We start from the raw sequence: 21,196 nt of genomic DNA, 5'->3' as shown, positions 1-21,196 counted from the left end.
GAGGGAAACAAACTGGCCTGGGCCTGACTCAGGGCCCTGCTTTAGAGACCTCATTCCCACCTTCAAGTCCCAGCATTTCACAGCCCCAGATAACACTCCGTAGATTGTGTTCGAAGTTTATTCATTCTCTGCTGTAGCCACAGCTCGGTACCTATACACAAGAGGAAAGAGGGAGGCCGCCAATTTGGGTTATAGAAATGGTGAGTGTCAGAGCTTCCTCTCCCCTTTGCTACTCTTAGTGAGGCCTGGGGGCCACCAACACACGGCCCTGCCAGTGCTGCTGGGCTCTGGTTTCTGTGTTCTGGTGAGGCCATGGGGTGGGGCCATAGTGCAGCCTGTGCTGGGGCTTTGACCCGGTGGGCTTGGCCTGGTTGGCAGGCACATCGTCAGAGGGTTCAGGCGGCAGAACTCTCTAATCCTGGGAGACAGGTCTGGAGACCAGCTGTGCCGCTTCGCTGTTGAATGCCCATCCCTGGATCCAGTTCTCCTCTCTTCAAGGAAGGAAATCTGCCAGGGCTCCCACACTAATAATTCTGGGAATTCCTCAAAGCACCCCTTTGTAAGCCGTGCGCGTGCCTTTGGCTGGCATTCTCTAGAGCTGCCTGCCTTCACCAGGGATTGCTCCAGGTAGCTGTGTTGGCAGACTGAACCACATCCTCATTTCTGCTAAGGATTTGCCTAGTCTTTTCCTAAGTTACACTCTATCTCTACCTATCTCTTCCTATGTGGCCAGCCCCTGTATGCGTCTCCCCTTTGCTGGTGGCTCCAGGCCACGGTCTAGCCAGCGCTGTCCAGTAGAACTTTGTGCAGCGATGTTCGCGTCCATTCTGCACCAACCAGTGTGGCAGCCATTAATCATGTATGGCCACCAGCCGTTTGGAACGTGGAATCTGGAATAACGGTGCAAGTGAGGAACTGAATTGTTATTTAATTTCAATTCGGTGTCATGCAGTGAGTGACCACCAGATTAGACAGGGTCAGGCCTGTCTCCTCTTTCTTCCTGGGCCTTCCCACTTTCCTCTTCCGCCTGGGTTGGACTGCTTTTACCCAGGCTTGTCCTGTGACCTCTCTCTGTTGACACTGGCTTCCAAAGAGGCTGGCACAGGGCACTCATCTCTTCTGCCCAGTCTGTGTCCTCCCACTCCCTGATCTGACCCTGTGCCACCTTCTGGCTCTGCCAGTCTCTACCTGGTTCCTGTGGTTGCCACACATCGCCTCCCTTTCCCAGAATAGCCAGCTTCCTTCAGGGGTCCTGCCAGGAAGGGGCCCCCCTCCTCAACATTTCCAGCTTGCCTCTGTCCCTCCACTCTGGGGTGCCTGGGAGGGCTCTTCAGGACCCAGAGAGCAGGCAGAGCCCTAGATTCCCATCCTGGGATCCTCCCCCGGGATGGAGGAGCTCTGCCTGCCTGAACCCTCCAACGATGGGCCTGGAGTCCTGTCCCTGCCCTTTCCTTAATCCCCAGCCTCTGGCTCTTCCAGTCACTCCGGCTTTGCCCACCCTCACCCCATTCAGAAGCTGGGCTCGCTGGGAAACTGCTCCCTTAGCATCTGCAGAACTTCCTCAAGAAGTGAAATCCCCAGGTCCACTTTGAAGGAGAGGAAGGGATCACTGAGGTCTGGGGCAGGTGTCCTCTGGAAGCAGGGAGTGTCCACAAGGCCCTTCTCTGAGTGTTGGTGGAGGGTGCTCGACAGGGAGAGCGCCGATGGCAGGGTGGCAGAGTAGGCTGCTGTGTAGGCAGGTGGGGGCTCCAGGATGTTGGGGCAGCTTGAGCTCTCTCGGTAGAGGCGTGGGGGCTTGGGTGGGGCCAGCAGGGTGGCCCGGGGCTGCTCATCGCCCCACAGTGGCAGGCGCCGGCCATCTGGCCTCCCTCGTAGCTCCCGGATAACTTCTCGGTTGCTATACTCCTCGTGGTCCCCACCCGCTGTGCTGGCCTGGCTAAGCACACTGCCCTGTCGCCGGAGCCGCCGTGGCCGCCCCAGGCTCAGCCGCTTGAAGAAGGAGGCGTTGCGGAAGGAGCCTTTCCGCCAGGTCTCCATGGGGCCCACGGGAGCCCCCAGACAGGTGTTCAGGAGCAGCCAGGTTGCATGCGGTCCCTGCTGGGGCAGTGAGTGCCAGCAGCTGGGGAGGCCGCCCTAGGAGCAGAGGCCTTGGGGTTTCCGCTCAGCACAGACCTTTGACCACATCTTGGATGGTGAGTGGAGGGCTCAGGAAGAAGGAACTTTTTTGTCCAGGAGAGCACACAGCTGGGAGTTCCTGGCAGCAAGAGTTTCCCACAGGGACAGGAGTGGCCTGGTTACTGAATAGGGCAGTGGAAAAAACCCCAGGTGGAAGCAGCAGCACTTACTGGAGTCAGAATGAGGGCAGCCCCAGCGGAGGCAGAGATGGACCTTCTCGGGCCAGGTGAGGCTGGCGGGCGCTCCTTCCACAGGCAGGCGGCAGATGGCCCGAGCTCACTCGCCCTGGTGTTTGCCTGGCTCCTATGCGTCTCTGGGGCAGTGTGGGGCCGTGCCCTCTCTGCCAGTGGCTCCCGGACTCTGATTAGTGGCTTGGCTGTTTGTGGCGGTGGAGATGTGTTTTTGTTCTCAGCTGACTCAGTCAGGTGGGAAGCCAGGTTTCATGCTCTTGGGTAATTGCAGCATCCGCGTGCAGGGATGGGGCAGCTGGGACCAACACCCCAGGGCAATGGGGAGCTTAAAATTCCTCTGGGGACTCATGTGGGGGCAGCCCTGCTTTATGTGTCACCACGCGGCTTCCTTTCTCATCACAGCCCCACCACCCTGGGCCCCGGCAGGTGCGCCTGGCTCCCGGCCCACAGTGTCTGGGTAGGAGGAGTTCAGGGCGGGTGGGAGTTAATTGAAAGGCAGGCGTGTGGAACGATTGTTGGGGAAGGAAGAGACCTGTGGCTGGTATGGGTGACTCAGCCCTGCTGTCAGGCCCTCATGAGCAGAACCTGCGGGATCAGGGAAGGAGGCAGAGGGTGTGTTAACGGGGAACAGCCCCATGCGTGTGACGGGCGGGCTCTGCTGCCTAGGGTTGGGCTGGGGGCCCGCCAAGGGTGGCTCCAAGTTTTCTTGGCAGAGCAGCATTAACCTGGGGACGGGAGACGTGGCCTTCTCTTGGCCAGCTATTTCCTTGTCCTCCCTTGTTTTACCCTAGTAGGCTCCTGCCAGGACAGCGGCAGTTGAGGGCCGGGCCATGCTGCCTCCTGCCTGGCTGTGCTCCAGCCCTTCCCCTTTGGCTATCCAGCCTCCTCTAGGGTCCTCCTTCTCTTGCGGGAAGCTGGGCCAAGGAGGCTGCTGTGAATTGTCAGCCGTGCTCTGGGCCACACTGAACAGTCCAGCCTAGCTGGGACTACTGCAGCCGGGGAGAGGGGAGAGGGGAGAGGTGCAACTATCGGGAGGAGAAGGGGAACCCAGGCTGAGTAACACTTCCTGTTTCTCTACACCCCTTACTCCAAACCTGCTGGCCCGGACCTGGCATCTCAATCCCAGCCGCTCCCTTCCTATTCCCCGGGTCACTGACCACCACATTTTCCTCCTGCCTTGTTCCGTGAGAGCGTCCCCATGTGGGGTACCGCGGATCAGGGCCCCACAGCTCTCTGCTATGGGCAGGCCACCGCATCCTGCAATCCCTGGCCTAGCTCACTTCTGTGCCATCTCAGGTGGGCTTCACACTTCTCTAAGAAGCTGTTGGGACCACATGATCATCACACAGCCTTAGCGGCACCGAGGGAGGAAAAGGTTTAATTCCCACCGCAGACCTTATCAGGGTGTGGGTTGGCAGCCTAGGCCCCACTATAGAGCTGCTTCTCCACCCTACAGCCTTGGCCCATTCAGACGGTTTATTATTCTTTTGATTATGTAAATACAGCATTCCTTAATCTCCTGCACTGTGCTGGCAAGTTCATAAAAGCTTTGAGCCATGGGCCCTGCCCTCCAGGAGCCCTGGTGTGTAGTTTTAGAGGCACGCTGGCCTCATGCTTGCCCTTCTCCCCTTCAAGGGTGGGGCATTCCAGGCTGTCTCGGGTAGGGCTCCCTTCTGCATCCTCAGCAGGAGCCAGACCACAGGGCACCGGGCATGGACAGAGCCGGGGTCAGTGCCCAGCAGAGCCAGGTGCATCCCTGCACCTCAACTTCCCTTCCTTGGGAACCTAAGAGGCAGAAGCCATAGGGTAGAGGGAAAGGGGTGAAGGATAAAGGGCCCAGAGGAAATGAAGGAGACGAGGGCCCAGCTAGAGGGCCCACAGGTGATTCCTGAAAAACAGATGGACCAGAGCTGACGGGGCCTAGGGAAAGGGAGGGGGAGCTGGCTGGGTAGAAGCCGGCCTGGAGGCCAAAGGTGACTTATTCTAGGGGACACAGGTAAGCCAGGATTCCAGAAGGATGCTCCAGGTTCCTTCCCTTCCTCTGCTTTCGTCCCTCTGAGACTCTTAGACCACAGCTCTGCCTCGGCACCGTCCTCGGAGTCTGGAGTCTGTGGGGCTGTGCCCTGCCGTCCCTGACCCTTCTCCATCCCTGCTCTGTCCAACAGGGCTCAGTACTGTCAGAGAGGGACTATGAGAGTCTCGTCATGATGCGCATGCGCCAGGCGGCTGAGCGGCAACAGCTGATCGCAAGGATGCAGCAGGAGGACCAGGAGGGGCCGCCCACGTAGCCCCAGCTCCAGCCACCCATCCCTCAGCCCTTTTCTTCAACGTCACCAATAAATTTTTTTTTAAGACTTTAATTCTATTCCATGCATAGGTATAGGGTGCTGGGCTCTGCGGCAGAGGGTTCCACCCAGGCCTGGTGCCCCTCCCAGGAAGTGGGCAGACCCCTAGGGAAACGCTCTGCATGGTGAGTCCCAGAGTCCGTGCACAAGCAGAGCACAGGCGCAGCCACTCATCACAGCCCTTTATTGGCTTGGGCTAGCTATGCAGGAGCCACGCACCAGGGCCCCTGGGGTGCCCAGCTCCGGCCCGGGGCAGCTGCCCAAGGAACATGGCCTGCCCAAGGCCCTTGGCCCAGGCCCGAAGCAGGAGGGCAGCTGGGAGCACCGGGCACTGCCCTCTCCCACTGCTTGAGGCAAGGTTTCAGAGAAGGCCATTCAGTGCCTGTTGGGGCTGGGCCCATGGCGGTGACAATTTGGGAAGAGAGGGGCAAGGTGGTCAGTGAGGCAGGAGCTTGGAGTTCAGGGCCCACAGCAGCCCCTCCACAGGGGCACCCCGGCTGCAAATCAACGTGAGAAGGTCACTCCTTGTGCAGGCACCACACCAGCGTCTGACCCACCCCCGTCATGCTCAGCACACGGAAGCCCCTGCGTTCCAGCTTGTCCAGGACTATGCGGGGAGGGTCATTGACGTAGTATTCATAACTGCAAAGAGACAGAATGGGTGGGGTGAGGAGGGGCACACAGCAAGCTCCTGGTCCAAAGCTAGTGTCTGCGGCAGGCGGCCTAGCCACTCTTGTAGTGACTCACACTTGCTGGCTGGGTAAGTGCACGCCCCCTGCCTCCTCCCCTTCTAGGTACTTCACGAGCTATCTCATTTATTCCCAACAAGCTAGTGAAGGTGCCACTGTTGTGGCCATTGATACATGAGAAAACAGGGGTTAAGCAGGTTCCCCAGCATCCCAGATGGTAGACTGTGTTAGTCTGACCACAGCCCTGCTGCCTCCCCTCCCTGGGCTTGCTCCCCACCCAGGCCTCCAAGTGGGAGGAGGTTGAGGCTGCAGTGAGCCATGATTGCACCACTGCACTCCAGCCTGGGCGACAGAGTGAGACTCCATTTCAAAAAAACAAAACAGGCCGGGCGCGGTGGCTCAAGCCTGTAATCCCAGCACTTTGGGAGGCCGAGGCAGGTGGATCACGAGGTCAGGAGATCGAGATCATCCTGGCTAACCCGGTGAAACCCCGTCTCTACTAAAAAATACAAAAAAAACTAGACGGGCGAGGTGGCGGGCGCCTGTAGTCCCAGCTGCTCGGGAGGCTGAGGCAGGAGAAAGGTGTGAACCCAGGAGGTGGAGCTTGCAGTGAGCTGAGATCGCACCACTGTGCTCCAGCCTGGGCTGACAGAGCGAGACTCCACCTCAAACAAAACAAAACAAAACAAAATAAGCCTTCAGGCCCCTCACTGCCCTGGCTGTCCTGCAGTTCTGAAGTAACAAGGCTGAGCCCCAGTAACGCCTGGCTCTGTGTGCCACTCCCTAGCATGGATAATGCTGGGGTCCTTTCAGGTTTAATTGATGCCTAAGGACCATGAAGCAGACAAAGGGCTCAAGCCCCAAGCTGGGCATGGGGAGGCAGGTGCCTCATGGCAAAGGGAGGGGGCTGGCTTCTTTCCCCCAGCCTTGACCCAGGGGCTGGGTTCAGCCCTCCTTCTCTTTCCCCTCTTTGAACTGGGACGCCCTGCGGCAACTCTTTTCAGAGAGCCTGTGTAGCCTGGGTTCTCCCTGCCTCCAGGGGTTAGAGGAAGAATGGAAGCAGTGGTCACAGTTTAGACATGGAGGCATTAGGAAGGAAGCCAAGGGAAATGGCCAGGTCCCCAGGCAGCAGCCACCCTGGAGGTAGGACCCAGGTTCCCTGCTCCCTGCTTCTAGGACTTAGCTTTGCGACTCAGCCAGATCCTTACTACAAAAACTTTTCTCTCTGTGCCTATCTGGGCTTGATGGGGTCCAGCTTAGAGAGGAGAGGGCAGGGCAAGCAACAGTCCGCTAGTGGAGTCCTAGACCCAGAGAACAGACTGTTTTCTGCGCTTCCAGTAAGGATGTGGAAAGCTTTCAGAGCAAGCCTCATGGAGGAGAGGGGGAATGTTGGAGAGGCTACAGATGGGACCAACTCCTCTGGAGAACAGAGCCCCAGGATGCAGGCAGGGGCTCTGATGCTGGGCCCTGTCCCTGGGCTTGGAGGTTGTGTAAAGGGAGCAGAGGCGGGTATAGGGGCTGGCAGGGAGAGGATACTAAGGGAGGCTGCTACTTACAAGTTGTTTCCCAAGACACTTCTCTTTGAAGCCCCCAGATGCTGCATCAGCTCTGGATCCGACTGTTCATCACCCACCATAGTGGGGCCTACCTCCTGCAAGGTAAGCCACAGTGGCTGTTTGGCTGGCTGCCAGGAGGAGGTAGAAGGTTTTGCCTCTCCTTCCTCCCCTGCCTGCTAGTCCGGAGTGAGCTTCAGGTAAAGGCCACAGAGAGTAGCGAGAATCCTTAGGGGCTGAGCACAAACTGCGAAGGGGTGGAACCCACCAATGATCAGGAGGAGCGATGTAGGGGCCCTCCCTAGTCCCTTAAAGCTCAGCCTTATAGTCCCAGCTACTCGGGAGGCTGAGATGGGAGGATCAGTTGAAGTGGAAGGAGGTTGAGGCTGCAGTGAGCCATGATTGCACCACTGCACTCCAGCCTGGGCGACAGAGTGAGACTCCATTTTAAAAAAACAAACATTATGTAAATGAAAGGAGCCAGACACAGATCACATTACCACAGAAAGGTAATTAGTGGTTATCTAGGGCTGAGGGACTTGGGGGAAATCAAGAGTTTCTGCCAGTAGGTACAGGGTTTCCTTTTAGGGTATTAGAAATGTTCTAGCCGGGCGCGGTGGCTCACACCTGTAATCCCAGCACTTTGGGAGGCCAAGGCGGGCGGATCACAAGGTCAGGAGATAGAGACCATCTTGGCAAACACGGTGAAACCCCATCTCTACTAAAAATAGAAAAAAAAATTAGCCAGGCATGGTGGTGGGCACCTGTAGTCCCAGCTTCTCAGGAGGCTGAGGCAGGAGAATGGCGTGAACCCAGGAGAGGGAGCTTGCAGTGAGCCGAGATTGTGCCACTGCACTCCAGCCTGGGCAACAGAGCGAGACTCCATCTCAAAAAAAAAAAAAAAAAAAAAAGTTCTAAAACTGATTAGGGTGATGGTTGCACAACTCTGAGTACACTAAAAAAACACTGAATTGTACACTTTAAATCAAAGAATTTATGGTATGCACATTACATATCAATAAAGACATGTCTTTTAAAAAATAAGAATCACATCGGGAGGCTATTTCCAAGTATGGATTCCCAAGCCCCAGAGTTTTGGGAGATCGGGAACGGACCCAGGAATCCACATTTAGACAGCTGCGCAGATGGCTGCTTCACAAACCTCTGCCCAGCGCTCTGCAAGAGCTCTCCTGTTGCGTGGTGAACCCACCAAGGGGGTTGTGTACCCGTAGTGGGCAGGGGCAGAGGAGCACCTTGCTGCCCATCTGGGGGCAGAGTCGTATCTTTCTGAAGCTAAAAGGAGACTCCTGAGGGGTAATCAGAACCTTTTTACAGATAAGGAAACTGCGCCCAGAGAAAGGAACATGACTTCGAATTCATGGTGTTCCCACCTCCAACTGCACGGCCTCTTCTCGCCTTCCTTTCTTCCCAAGCAGGGGGTTCTTTCTTTTCTTCCTTTCCTAAAGCTTCAGGGATAGCCCTTCGTGGAAGCGCCTAAGGGTGCAGCTAGTTGCTGTTTATGGGTCAAGGACTTGGCACAGGGGTTTTAGCGCCTTGGCATGTCCTTATCTTTTCCAAACTTCTTTCCCTCAGGTTATTCCCCCTTTTTTCCCCTGCGGAGCGGCTCTGTGCAGGGCACTGGGTGCTGCGCGTGAGGCCGGGGCTCCCTGGGTCCCTCCCGCCGACAGGTAGGACAGGAGCCGGAAGCGCCCGGAGGTGGCCCTGTTGCCGGGACGCACGTACCCGGGCCCTTTCGCGGCAATAAGGGCTCCGGGCCGGCCAGAGCTCGCTGAGTCCCGGGAGCCAGGCTGAACCAGCTTCTCCACTCCCTCTCCCCCGCCAAAGGGGCGTGTCTGGGCGGGTTCCCGGTCCAGCCCCCGGTGGGTGCAGCCCAGGAGAGAGGCATGAAGGCGCGGTCGCAGCTCCCTAGGGCCTGGTCCTGGCTCCAAGTCGCCGGGCGGCCGGTACTCACCATGCGGATCTGGGTGCTGATGAGCAGGTAGGGCATGGTGCGCACGTCCCGGCCTGGCTCCCACTTGGTGGCTCTAGGCTGGGCGCCGACTCCAGCCTTCCTCGCGTCGGGACTGCGACGCACAGCTGGGAGTCCCGTTACTCTGGCTCTGGCCACAGGCGGCGCCAATCCCGGGGCGCCCCGCCCATGGCCGCCGTGGCCGCCAATCAGGAGCAGCTGCCGTGACGCGCCCTGCAGTCCGCGGTTCAGGGCGCGTCCCCGCCCTCCCGGCGGCGGACTTGGACCCCGGGGCCCACCTGAAGCTTCCGCCGAGTGGTCCAGTTGCGGGAAGGTGGAGTGCGGGGAGGAGGGGACGATCCCACGGTCTGAAAGGACACTATCCTGAAGCTCCAGCGTCCTCCAGGACGCTCAGTGCAGTTTTCTTTGCAGCCTGTGATCTTCCTGCTTCCCCGCGCGCGTATTGCCCCCGCGCCCGCTTCTTGCAGCTCTGCAGGTCAGGTTCCAAAGTCCCTCCCAGGCAGAGCCCAGAGCAAATGGAGGCTTCTCCAGGCCCCAGCCCACCCCCCTCAGAGACACCTCGACAGCTTCAGCGGGGCCCCACTTCCCTTCGTCAAGACACGCGCTCCAGATATTCCTTAAGGGCTGAGGAGGCCGGGGCACGAGGCTCGGGGCTAGCCCTGAAGACAACAACTAAAATACCATCCCGGGTGCACTGCTCATTCCCCCTCCCACTCTGATTCCAGCATAGCGGCGGATCCTTGCATTTCTGTGGACCTGCAGGAAAGTCTGTAAAGGAACCGCGCGCTTGGCTGGATGCCAGGTATGGAGTGACTGAATGGATGGAACCTGACCCTCCCTCCCCTGAGCTTCCCCCGCAGCTGGACAGACGCGGCGCACGTGCCGGAGGTCACTGGGCAACACCTGGGGCAAATGAAACAACTTCCTCCGCACCAGTCACCAATAAGCGGCTGCGAGTTCCCAATCGTGCGTCCACGCCCCTCATTCGCAGGTATCAAAATCTGACAACTCATCATTCTTTATCTGCCTTGTTGTGATTGGTGTTTTTTTGTTTGTTTGTTTGTTTTGAAATGGAGTTTCGCTCTTATTGCCCAGGCTGGAGTGCAGTGGCGCCATCTCTATTCACCGCTACCTCCGCCTCCCGGTTCAAGCGATTCTCCTGCCTCAGCCTCCTGAGTAGGTAGGATTACAGGCATGCGTCACGACGCCTGGTTAATTTTGTATTTTTAGTAGAGACGGGGTTTCTCCATGTTGATCAGGCTCGTGGCAACTCCCGACCTCAGGTGATCCACCCGCCTCGGCCTCTCAAAGGGCTTGGATTACAGGCGTGAACCACCGCACCTGGCCTGTGATTGGTTTTCTAGAAAATAAAGCAAAACAAAAACAGCCTGTCTGTAGCCTTCCCTCCTATGGGAGGGTAAAAATCTTCACTTTTTAAGAGAGGCATTTATAGGGGATGCTGCGCTTCCAACACTTTGACAGACGTGGAGAGAGCTATAAGAGAAGTAGGAAGTTGTAATCCTAAACGTTCCTTAACTGGTCTAATTTATTATTCTGTAGTTCCTACCCCTGCCCTCTTACCCACTGACCTAATAAGTTAGCCAGAGAGATAAAACACAGGATGTGTTTTATCTTAACAAAGGATGTGTTAAAACTGACAAAAGGGCCGGGCGCGGTGGCTCAAGCCTGTAATCCCAGCACTTTGGGAGGCCGAGACGGGCGGATCATGAGGTCAGGAGATCGAGACCATCCTGGCTAACACAGTGAAACCCCGTCTCTACTAAAAAATACAAAAAACTAGCCGGGCGAGGTGGCGGGCGCCTGTAGTCCCAGCTACTCAGGAGGCTGAGGCAGGAGAATGGCGGGAACCCGGGAGGCGGAGCTTGCAGTGAGCTGAGATCCGGCCACAGCACTCCAGCCTGGGTGACAGAGCAAGACTCCGTCTCAAAAAAAAAAAAAAAACTGACAAAAGGACCGGGAGGGCGCAGTGACTCACGCCTGTAATCCCAGCACTTTGGGAGGCCGAGGCGGGCGGATCACGAGGTTAGGAGATCCAGAACATCCTGGCTAACACAGTGAAACCCCATCTCTACTAAAAATACAAAAAATTAGCCGGGCGTGGTCGGGGGGCGTCTGTGGTCTCAGCTACTCTGGAGGCTGAGGCAGGAGAATGTCGTGAACCCGGGAGGCGGAGCTTGCAATGAGCTAAGATCCGGCCACTGCACTCCAGCCTGGGCGACAGAGCGAGACTCCGTCTCAAAAAACAAACAAACAACAACAACAAAACTGACAAAAGATTAATGCCCAGGAGCTCCTACAACTCAGTGAGAAAAAGATGAACAAGGGAAAAAACAGGGGTAACTGACTTGAATAGGCCCTTCCCAAAAGAGGAAATAGAAATGACCAATAAACATAAAACATGATGCCCAGTATATCATTATTAGAAATCCAGGAAATACAAATTAAATTTTACTTTTTTTCATTTTAACCAAATTTATTTAAACCACAAAACTTTGTAGACACAGTGGCTCATGCCTGTAATGTCAGCACTTTGGGAGGCCAAGCTGGGAGGATTGCTTGAACCCAGAAAGTCAAGGTTGCAGTGAGGCATGATTTGGTTTATTTTTAAGTAATCTATCCCTACTTAAAGACAGATTACCCTACGTGTGAAAGCTATGTACAAAAATCATCCATTGATTAGAAGGATTTTTTTTTAAGTTATACAATTGTCCTTGGTTTTTACAATGATAAATGAAAAACATTAAAATTCTTCAGTTTTTTAATGTTGTTTTGAATGAAGTATGGAAGGATTTTTATGTTGTCATTTTTTAGTTAAAACAGAGCAAAATATAACTTACTGGAATATAGAGATAAGAACTGAGCGGGGTGCAGTGACTCATGTCTGTAATCCCAGCACTTTGGGAGGCCAAGGCGTGTGGGTCACTTGAAGTCAGGAGTTCGAGACCAGCTTGGCCAACATGGTGAAACCCCTGTCTCTACTAAAAATACAAAAATTAGCTGGGCATGGTGGCACACACCTGTAGTCGCAGCTACTTGGGAGGCTGAGGCAGGAGAATCACTTGAACCCAGGAGGCAGAGGTTGTAGTGAGCTGAGATCACACCACTGCACTTCGGCCTAGGTGACCGAGTGAGACGCTGCAAAAAAAAAAAAAAAAAAAAGCCGAATGTGGTAGCACATGCCTGTAGTCCTGCTTGAACCTGGCAGGCAGAGGCTGCAGTGGGCCAAGATTACACTACTGCACTCCAGCCTGGGCAACAGAGCAAGATTCCGTCTAAAATACATGAAAAAAAAGATAAGAGCTGAATGAGCATGCTACGAATGGAGAAAGGGGGTATTTTCACAGAACCAGTATTTTCCCAGTCCCATCTCCACTTGATGTCCTTTTTTTTTTTTTTTTTTGAAGAGTCTCGCTCTGTCGCCCAGAAATCTCATCTCCACTTGTTCTGAAGCAGTAATCAGAACACACCTTTGGCCATTTTACAAAAAACAAACAAAAACACAAATGCAAATATGCTGGTACACACACACCCATTACCGTATGTACAACAAAGGAAAGGAGAAGGTGAAAATGAAATAGAACTATACTGTATTGGTCAGGATGTAATGAAACCAAATTGCAGTTTTCTAATTGAGGATATAATCTTGGTCTGTAAGAACAGAGGTTTGGAGTAAAGTAGTAGGTTCCTTTTTTAGTAGACACCTGTCTCCTGCAGAAACACGTCAATTGTGTATTCATCCTCCATTACCAGCTGTGCAGGTATGTTTGTTTCATTGATTGGCTGCCTGTCAAATCTGAATCTGATCTGCCTCGTTGACAAACCCTGTTATTCACAATAGGCTCTCATCAGTTTACCAGGTGGTATACGCCTCTTAAACTGTGCTACAGAACTATCCTGCCACACCACCTTCAAATAAATATCGTTGTTCTCAGTCTTCTTCCTTGAGCTTCCATGGCCATGGCAAGCACCAGAATCTCTGCAGCTGCTGCTTCACAAAGCAGGTACTGTTACCACCCTCAAGGGAGGGTCACTTGACCCACCCAGTGCAGTTCTTGCCAATAGAATGGAACCGGGTTCAGTAAAGCAGAGCAGAAACGTTCACTGGTCAAGGAATGGAAAAGGGGAGCTTCTGCTCAAAGCACCTGCTCCCTGGACATTGGGTAAAGGGGGATCTTAAGGGCTTTTTGGGCAGATAGGTGAAGACTAGGGTAGGGATTCCTGGATGGATTCTTCCAGGAGCAGCTGAAGTGTGTAGATTCTTTTTGCACCTGGTACTGTTTGTGCTTACCTGGGTACACTTCTCCGCACTGGGTGGAGATTTTAACAGTGAAGCAGTAATTCAGGTCAAGGCAGCACTGCTGAGTTCAGTTTATCTTATGGCTGGTTCCTGATTATTGGCACCTGGCCTTTGTTTCTGTAAGCAAGCACAGCTGGGAGGATGGTTCATTTCACAGGTTTTGGGGCTTCCTGAAAGAATTGAGGGCCAACGCAGTGGCCCCCGCCTGTAATCTCAGCACTTTGGGAGTCTAAGGCATGCAGAATACCTGAGGCTGGGAGTTAGAGACCACCCTGGCAAACATGATGAAGCCCTGACTCTACTAAAAATACAAAAAGTTGGCTAGGCATGGTGATGCATGCCTGTAATCCCAGCACTTTGGGAGGCTAAAGTGGGTGGATCACTTGAGGTCAGGAGTTCAGACCAGCCTGGGCAGCCGGTCTCTGCCCAGCGAAACCCTGTCTCTATTAAAAATACAAAAAATTAGCTGGGCGTGGTGGCGGGCGCCTATAGTCCCAGCTACTCGGGAGGCTGAGGCAGGAGAATCGCTTGAACCTGGGAGGCGGAGATTTCAGTGAGCCAAGATCAAGTTGCTACACTCCAGCCTGGGCAACAGAGCAAGACTCTGTCTGAAAAAAATAAAATCAAAAAAATTTGCTGGGCATGGTGGCATGTACCTGTAGTGCCAGCTATTTGGGAGGCTAAGGCATAAGAATCGCTTGAACCCTAGAGGTGGAGGTTGCAGTGAGCCCAGATCACACCACTGCACTCTAGCCTGGGCAACAGAGCGAGACTCCATCTGAAAAAAAAAAAAAAAAGAATTGCGGTCATGTTGCAGTAACAGTACCAGATCCAACCAAACAAGCACAGAAGCAACACCAGGAGGCAGAAGACTAAGTTTTGTTTTTTTCTTTTTCTTTTTTTTTTTTTTGAGGAGTCTCGCTCTGTCGCCCAGGCTAGAGTGCAGTGGCCCAATCTCGGCTCACTGTAAGCTCCGCCTCCTGGGTTCACGCCATTCTCCTGCCTCAGCCTCCCAGTAGCTGGGACTACAGGCGCCTGCACCACGCCCGGCTAATTTTTTTTGTACTTTTTTTAGTAGAGACAGGGTTTCACCGTGTTAGCTAGGATGGTTTCAGGAGGCCCACCTTGGCCCCCCAAAGTGCTGGGATTACAGGTGTGAGACACCGCGCCCGGCCACTTTTCTTTTTTTTTTTTTTTTAGAGACAGGGTCTTGCTCTGTCACCCAGGCTGGAGTGCAGTGGTGTGATCAAAGCTCACTGTAACCTTGAGCTCCTGGACTTGAGGCATCCTCCCACCTCACCTCCCACATGCCACCATCCCCAGTTATTATTATTTTTTTATTTTTTGTAGAGACAGCCTAACTGTGTTGCCCAGGCTGGTCTCCAACTCTTGGCCTCAAACAATCCTCCTGCCTCCACCTCCCAAAGTACTGGGATTACAGGCATGAGCCACCATGCCCAGCCTAAGCTACATTTTAAATCTGCAGTGAGTTAGTGCTTTACAGGTTAGCAAAAAATAAAATAAATAAATAAAATAAAAATGTTAAAATCTGTAAATATCAAGTGTTAGTGAAGATGTCAACAATCCCACTACTGTTGGGCTTGCAAGTTGGTGTGAATGATACTTACCTATGATGCACCCTATACACACAGACACACACACACACACATATATTTCTAAAAGGGCTGGGCATGGTGGCTCATGCCTGTAATCCCAGCATTTTGGGAGGCTGAGGCAGGGGGAATGCCCGAGCCCAGGAGTTTAAGACCAGCCTGGGGAATACAGGGAGACCCTGTTTCTACAAAAAAATTTAAAAATTAGCTGGGCATGGCGGCATGTGCCTGTAGTCCCACCTGCTCAGGAGGCTGAGGTGGGAGGATAGTTTGAGCCTGGAAGGCGGAGGTTGCAGTGAGCTGAGATCATGGCATACCTGGCTAATTTATTTTTTGTATTTTTAGAAGAGACAGGGTTTCACCATGTTGGCCAGGCTGGTCTCGAATTCCTGATCTTGTGATCCACCTACCTTGGCCTCCCAAAGTGCTGGGATTGCAGGTGTGAGCCACTGCACCCAGTCAATTTTTGTATTTTTTAGTAGAGATGGGGTTTCATCATATTGGCCAGGCTGGTCTTGAACTCCTGACCTCATGATCCACCTAACTCAGTGTCCCAAAGTGCTAGGATTACAGGTGTGAGCCACCATGCCCGGCCTAAAAAAAGAATTATTTTTTAAGGCATCAAGAACCTTAAACTTTATACACAAGGGTAAGGCCACCATCTCAAGGCATTTGACTTGTCACCTCTCTTGGAAGAGCCAGGTAGATGAGGCAGATGTTCTGGGCAGAGGGCAGGACGAGAGTTTGGGGTCTGGTCTGCTGTCTTCTCCGGCTGGGCTGTGGAGGGGGTGGGAAGGTGGGCAATGCATATCTCAGGCAGCCAGGCCTTTATTACATTTGCGAAGCTGGTCTGCAGATGGAGCACAAGATAAAGAGCTCTGTCCAGAACCACCCGCCACACTGCTGATTTCCCTGGCAGACACGCGCCTGCCAGATAACATCTTTAATATCCAGGGGGAAATGAATTCCCCTGCTTGGTCTGCCCATTTGGCCTAGCCTCTCATCACAATCTGTTTATCTCGCAGAGCTTCCTCCCCTGGTACAGGGAGGAGAAATTGTTCTTCTGCCACTGAGCTTTCTGCCACAGCTGAGAACACACTGTCAAAATGGCAGGGTGTGCTGTCAGTCATGCCTTTTCTTCCTTCCTGCATTCAGCTTTTATGGATGCTTTTGCATTAGAGCTGTGCCAGGCACAGGGGACCTGGGATGAATCAGGAATGAACCCCGTCCTGGAAGAGTGGGTAGTGCAGTGGTGTAGACAGACTAGAAAGCAAATTATCACAGAACAGAGTATAATGGGCCTGGCGCAGTGGCTCACGCCTGTAATCCCAGCCCTTTGGGAGACTGAGGCGAGCAGATTACTTGAGGTCAGGAGTTTGAGACCAGCCTGACCAACATGTAGAAATCCGGTCTCTACTGAAAATACAAAAAGTAGCCAGGTGTGCACACGCCTGTAATTCCAGCTACTCAGGAGGCTGAGGCAGGAGAATCGCTTGAACCCAGGAGCGGGGGCGTAGGTTGCAGTGAGCCGAGGTCACTCCACTGTACTCCAGCTTGGGCGAAAGAGCAAAACTCTGTCTAAAAAAAAAAAAAAGTATAATGGAGGCAGTGGAGCCATGGAGCCACAGGAGCAAAGCAGGGTGAAAAGCTTAATTTCACCAAGGTGGTGGTCTGGGAAGGTTTCCAGAGAAAATGAATTATTATTTCCTCCAAAATAAAGTATATATATGTTTTTGTTGTTGTTTTTATTTTGAGAGGAGGCCTCACTCTGTCGCCCAAGCTGGAGTACAGTGGCAACATCTTGGCTCACTGCAACCTCCGCCTCCCGGGTTCAAGTGATTCTCCTGCCTCAGCCTCCCGAGTAGCTGGGATTACAGGCATGCACCACCATGCCCGGCTAATTTTTGTACTTTTAGTAGAGACGGGTGTAAAGGTAAACTGAGGCTGGAGCCAAACCGGGAATGAAAACACAAGGCAAATGGCAGTGAGAATAGCTTTTCTTAGGGCTTGTGGGCGAGGTTCCTCGGTCCAAAGGTATGGGCCGAGGAAATCGCACTGAGGGAGGAGGGTGGGGGCTTCTTATAGCCTGAGAGGTAGGGAAGCTGGTTGTGCAAACAGGGCCTGGGGGGTCTTGAAACTACTAGGGCAGGAGTTGAGTAAGGGTCATGAGGAAGGGGTCTTTGGAAACTGTCGACGGAAATTGCTGTTGACGAACTTGTGGAATGCAGGTGAGCTGCAGGTCATGGGGGAGTGTGACTGCCCAGCCGGAACTCTGACGCATGTAAGTCTGAGGGTGTGTACAAGGGTGAAGGGAGTCTTTAACAAAAGGCCTGCTACGCCGGGTAACGCTGCCATGTTGGGTCTAGATTCCTGCCTAACATTCCGACCTCTTTCTAATAAGAAAATGGGGCGACGTGTTCATCCGGCTGCTTCCTGCTGGTATGGGTCGTCGTGGGGTTTTTCGGAGGTCGGAACTTGGGTATAGGGGTGGAGCAGCATCTGATTGAAAGTGACCTGGGAGACTTCTTTCATGCGGTCCTGGATGAAGTGGAGGACACAGGGAGCTATGAGTAGCAAGAAGCCAATGATTATTAAGGGGCTTAGAAAGGGTAGGACTTAACCAGCCACAGATGACTGCCACCACCTAAGTGAGGGCCTCTTGGGTAAGTTTGGTGGCAGCCGCCAGGGCTCGCAGACAAGGTTGCCAGCCCTGGACTGTGGGATCTAACTGCTTGGAGAGATAGGCCACAGCCTGGTATGTGGATCCAACTGGCTGGGCTAGGAGGCCAGTGGCTACCTTCTGGTGCTCCTCGGTGAATAGATGAAAGGGCCGAAGGGGGTTGGGGAGAGAGAGAGCAGGGGCAGAAAGGAGACAGTCCTGAAGCTTCTTGAAAGAGTTGGCGACCAAGGAGGGGTCAGACAGCAGTCCGGTGGGTGTCTCCCTGGCAGCCTGGTAGAGGGGCTTACCTAGGACCCCGAAGCTGGGAATCCAATGCCTGAAATACCCTACCAGTCCTAGGAAGGACAAGATCTCTTCCGCATCCTGAGGAGGCTGGAGAGTTTTAATGAGGCTTATTCTATCTGCCGTAAGGCTTTTTGTAGTGGGTGTGAGTAGTATGCCTAGGTAGGTGACAGAAGGGGTGCAAAGTTGAGCCTTAGCCGGGGTAACCCAATAACCTCAGTCGCCTAGAAAATTTAGAAGTGTAGCAGTGTCTGCAAGGGAGCTCTCCCAGGAAGGACTACATAGTAATAGATGATCTACGTATTGTAGAAGGGTGCTATGGGTTAAGGGGCAGAGGAAGATGTCCTGTGCCAGTGCCTGTCCGAAAAAATGAGGGCTATCTCGGAACCCTTGAGGCAAGACAGTCCAGGTCAACTGGGAAGAAACATGAGTGTCTGGGTCCTCCAATGTGAAGGCAAACAAAGTGGCAGTCTGGGTCTAGAGGGATGGTAAAGAAGGCATCTTTCAGGTCAAGGACAGTGAAATGAGTGGTGTTGGGGAAACTCGTGAGAGGAGTGCATATGGATTAGGAACTACTGGAAAGGTAGGGACAACTGCCTCATTGATGAGGCGTAGGTCCTGCACGAGGCGATAGGCCCCAGAGCTTTTCCGTACAGGCAGGATAGGAGTATTGGGTGGTGAGCTGGCGGGAACTAGAATGTGCTGTCGGAGCAGGCATGTAATGATAGGTTTTAATCCCTGTCGATGTTCAAGGGAGATAGGGAACTGGGGTCTAGAGGGGAACTTGGAAGGATCTTTTAGCCGGATGTGGACCGGAGTGTGGTGCTGGGCATCAGGGTGGAGGTGTCCCACACCTTAGGGTTAATGGGGACTGGAAACGGGAGTGGGGGGTCAGCCTGGCGGGGTTTGTCAGGTGAGAGGAGGGGGAAGAGGAATGCGAGGTGTGGGGAGGGGTTGGGTCGGACGTGAACTGAGGCCCCTAGCTTGGAGAGGAGATCTCGTCCTAACAAGAGGACTGGGCGCGAAGGAATGGTAAGAAATGAGTGCGAGAAGAGGAAGCCATCCAAGCGGCAAGACAGAGGAGGAGTCTGGCGGTAGGTGGAGGGAGTGCCATCAATTCCCACGACCATGACAGTGGAGGGGTGGCTGGGGCCACTAAAGGAAGGTAAAACAGAGTAGGTAGCCTCCGTGTCCATAAGGAAGGATATGGACTTACCCACTACCAGGAGCATAACCCCGGGCTCGGCGAGAGTAAGAGGGGTCCCCGAGTCTGGGCCTCTTCAATCTTCGTCAGTGTCGAGGAGCTGGAAGGCGCCTCCAATACCTGGAGGAGGGTCGTCACGTGGAGGCGCAGCGACCGTCCTTAGGTCGGGGCAGTCTGACTTCCAGTGGCCCATCTGCCGACAGTTCGGACAGGGGCGAGTTGGCTCCTTTGGGTTAGGGCACTGCCTGGCCCAGTGGCCGTCGTTGCCTCACTTGAAGCAGGCACCAGATGGCGCTCGGGGAGTACCTCCTTTCTGGGAGCTCCTGGAGCCAGCCAGCCTCAGGGCTGCTACCAAGGCCTGGGTTTGGAGTTGTACCTTCTGTTTTAGCCTGGCCTGTCGTTGGGCCTCAGCTGCTTCCTCCCTGGAGTTGTAGACCTTGAAGGCCAGTTTGACTAAGTCCTGGATGGGAGTTTGAGGGCCTTCCTCCACCTGTTTAAAATTTTTTTTTTGGATATCAGGGGCCGACTGAGAAATGAAATATGAGGCCAAGATGGTTCCTCCTGCAGGGGAGGCAAGGTCAAGGCGGGTGTACTGAATAAGTGCCTCAGTCAGCCGGTTAAGAAAAACAGCCGGATTTTCATCTGCGCCTTGGACTACCTCCTTTAGTTTGTTAAAGTTGACTGATTTGTTAGAGGCTGCCTGCATGCCGGTAAGAAGGCACTGAACCATCATGTCTTGGCGGCAGCGGCGGCCTGCCTGCCCCACCTGGTAGTCCCAGTTGGGCTCAGCCGAGGGCACTGCCTGGCATGGCAGGGTCAGTTAAATGAACCTGATTAGCATGCTGCCTGGCTGCCGCTAGGATGCGTTCCTGCTCCTCAAGAGACAGGGTTGAGGTCATAACGAAATGAAGCTCGTGCCAGGTGAGATCATATTCCTGGCATATATACCTAAACTCTTTGATATAACCAGTAGGATTGGCCGAAAAGGAGCCTGCACACTCCTCAACCTTAGACAAGTCTGCCAATGAAAACGGCACATGGACCCGGACTACTCCTTCGGCGCCTGCCACCTCTCATAAGGGACACAGGAGGTCGGTCCTGGACCGAGTATGGGCTGAGACAGGCGAGAAAGGGGAGGAGGTGGAGGTAGGTGAGACAGAATCTGTCGGGTTTGGTAAAGGCACAGGAGAGGGAGAAGGGTGAGGAGGCATTGACGAGGATGGAGATAACGGGGGGTCAGGGTAAGGAGGAGGTTGGGCAGGAGACCAGAGGGGTGGCCAGGATAGGGTGTCAGGAGGCTCAGAAAAAGAGGAGGAATCATCCCTCTCCTTGCCCGAGGGAAGAGACTTTGCGAGCAGAACTTGAGCTAACGAGCACTGGGCGCAGAGATCTGGGCGAGAACACAAGTCCCAAAAGGCCTGAACATAGGGTATCTCGGACCATTTGCCTAGTCTCTTGCAGAAGTTGGTCAGAGCTGTGAGAATGTTAAAGTCTAGAGTGCCTTCTGCAGGCCACTGAGACTGATTGTCCAATTTATACTGCGGTCATGCTACTGTGCAGAAGAAAATGAGCTGCTTTTGTTTTAGGTCTTGGCTGAGACTTAAAGTCTGGAAATTAGCCAAGAGGCACCTCAGAGGGGATTTTCCGTCTAGTTTGGACTGGGTAGTTCCCATGGTCTTAAGGCGGGCAGTCCGGAGGCAATGGGAGCCTCCTCTCACTGCCACGCGGAGTGCGGTGTACGTGGCTTCCAGGGAGGTTGGACGTCTCCTAGTCCCTGGTGCCAAGGTCACAGCTGACCGGACAGAGCCCCTGACACGGCCGCGCGTTTCGGACAGGGACTCCCGGAAGTAGCCTTCAGGACGGGGGAAACTTACCCAGCAATGATCGAATTGAGTCTTAAATTTGGTGAGACGGCTCCAGGCTTGAGGAGGGGATCCCGGCTCAGGGAGAAGAGAGCCTGCCCGACCCAGCAGGGGTCCGGGGAGGGGGTCTCCTCCCTGGTTTCAGCACCAAATGTAAAAGTAAACTGAGGCTGGAGCTGAACCGGGAACGAAGACACAAGGCAAATGGCAGTGAGAATAGCTTTTCTTAGGGCTTGCGGAGGAGGTTCCTCGGTCCAAAGGTGTGGGCCGAGGAAGTCGCACTGAGGGAGGAGG

The 21,196-nt window shown here is 54.0% G+C and overlaps 3 protein-coding genes across 3 annotated transcripts in view; 1 reads left to right on the top strand and 2 right to left on the bottom strand.

Moving 5' to 3' along the window:
• Positions 1-4,728, top strand: part of DNAJC17 (DnaJ heat shock protein family (Hsp40) member C17) — a 44,633-nt gene extending 39,905 nt beyond the window's left edge. Inside the window, exon 11 of the mRNA XM_008017007.3 lies at positions 4,532-4,728. Within this exon, the coding sequence (XP_008015198.2) occupies positions 4,532-4,654 (123 nt within the window). The 3' untranslated portion in view covers positions 4,655-4,728. The remainder of the gene's footprint in view (positions 1-4,531) is intronic.
• Positions 105-2,553, bottom strand: C26H15orf62 (chromosome 26 C15orf62 homolog). Its single transcript, XM_008017006.3, has one exon. It carries the CDS (start codon positions 2,035-2,037, stop codon positions 1,510-1,512), a length of 528 nt encoding a protein of 175 aa, XP_008015197.3. The 5' UTR covers positions 2,038-2,553; the 3' UTR covers positions 105-1,509.
• A 150-nt stretch (positions 4,729-4,878) lies between the features above and the next one.
• On the bottom strand, positions 4,879-9,094 carry GCHFR (GTP cyclohydrolase I feedback regulator). Its single transcript, XM_008017005.3, has 3 exons — positions 8,926-9,094; positions 6,957-7,051; positions 4,879-5,353 (listed from the first exon to the last, which is right to left on the bottom strand). Exons 1-3 carry the CDS (start codon positions 8,959-8,961, stop codon positions 5,230-5,232), a joined length of 255 nt encoding a protein of 84 aa, XP_008015196.1. The 5' UTR covers positions 8,962-9,094; the 3' UTR covers positions 4,879-5,229.
• Between the last annotated feature and the right edge of the window lie 12,102 nt (positions 9,095-21,196).

The sequence above is a fragment of the Chlorocebus sabaeus genome, chromosome 26 (assembly GCF_047675955.1).
Source record: "Chlorocebus sabaeus isolate Y175 chromosome 26, mChlSab1.0.hap1, whole genome shotgun sequence".
NCBI lineage: Eukaryota > Metazoa > Chordata > Mammalia > Primates > Cercopithecidae > Chlorocebus > Chlorocebus sabaeus.
This window is presented reverse-complemented; position numbering and strand designations above follow the sequence as displayed.

Bases quoted from the DNA above. Each gene is read 5' to 3' on its own strand.
- GCHFR (XM_008017005.3), bottom strand. From the start codon at position 8,961: ATGCCCTACCTGCTCATCAGCACCCAGATCCGCATG. The intron at 7,052-8,925 runs GTGAGTACCGGC...CTTACCTTGCAG, and splicing joins TCAGCACCCAGATCCGCATG to GAGGTAGGCCCCACTATGGT. The intron at 5,354-6,956 runs GTAAGTAGCAGC...GTCTCTTTGCAG, and splicing joins AGTGTCTTGGGAAACAACTT to TTATGAATACTACGTCAATG.
- C26H15orf62 (XM_008017006.3), bottom strand. From the start codon at position 2,037: ATGGAGACCTGGCGGAAAGGCTCCTTCCGCAACGCCTCCTTCTTCAAG.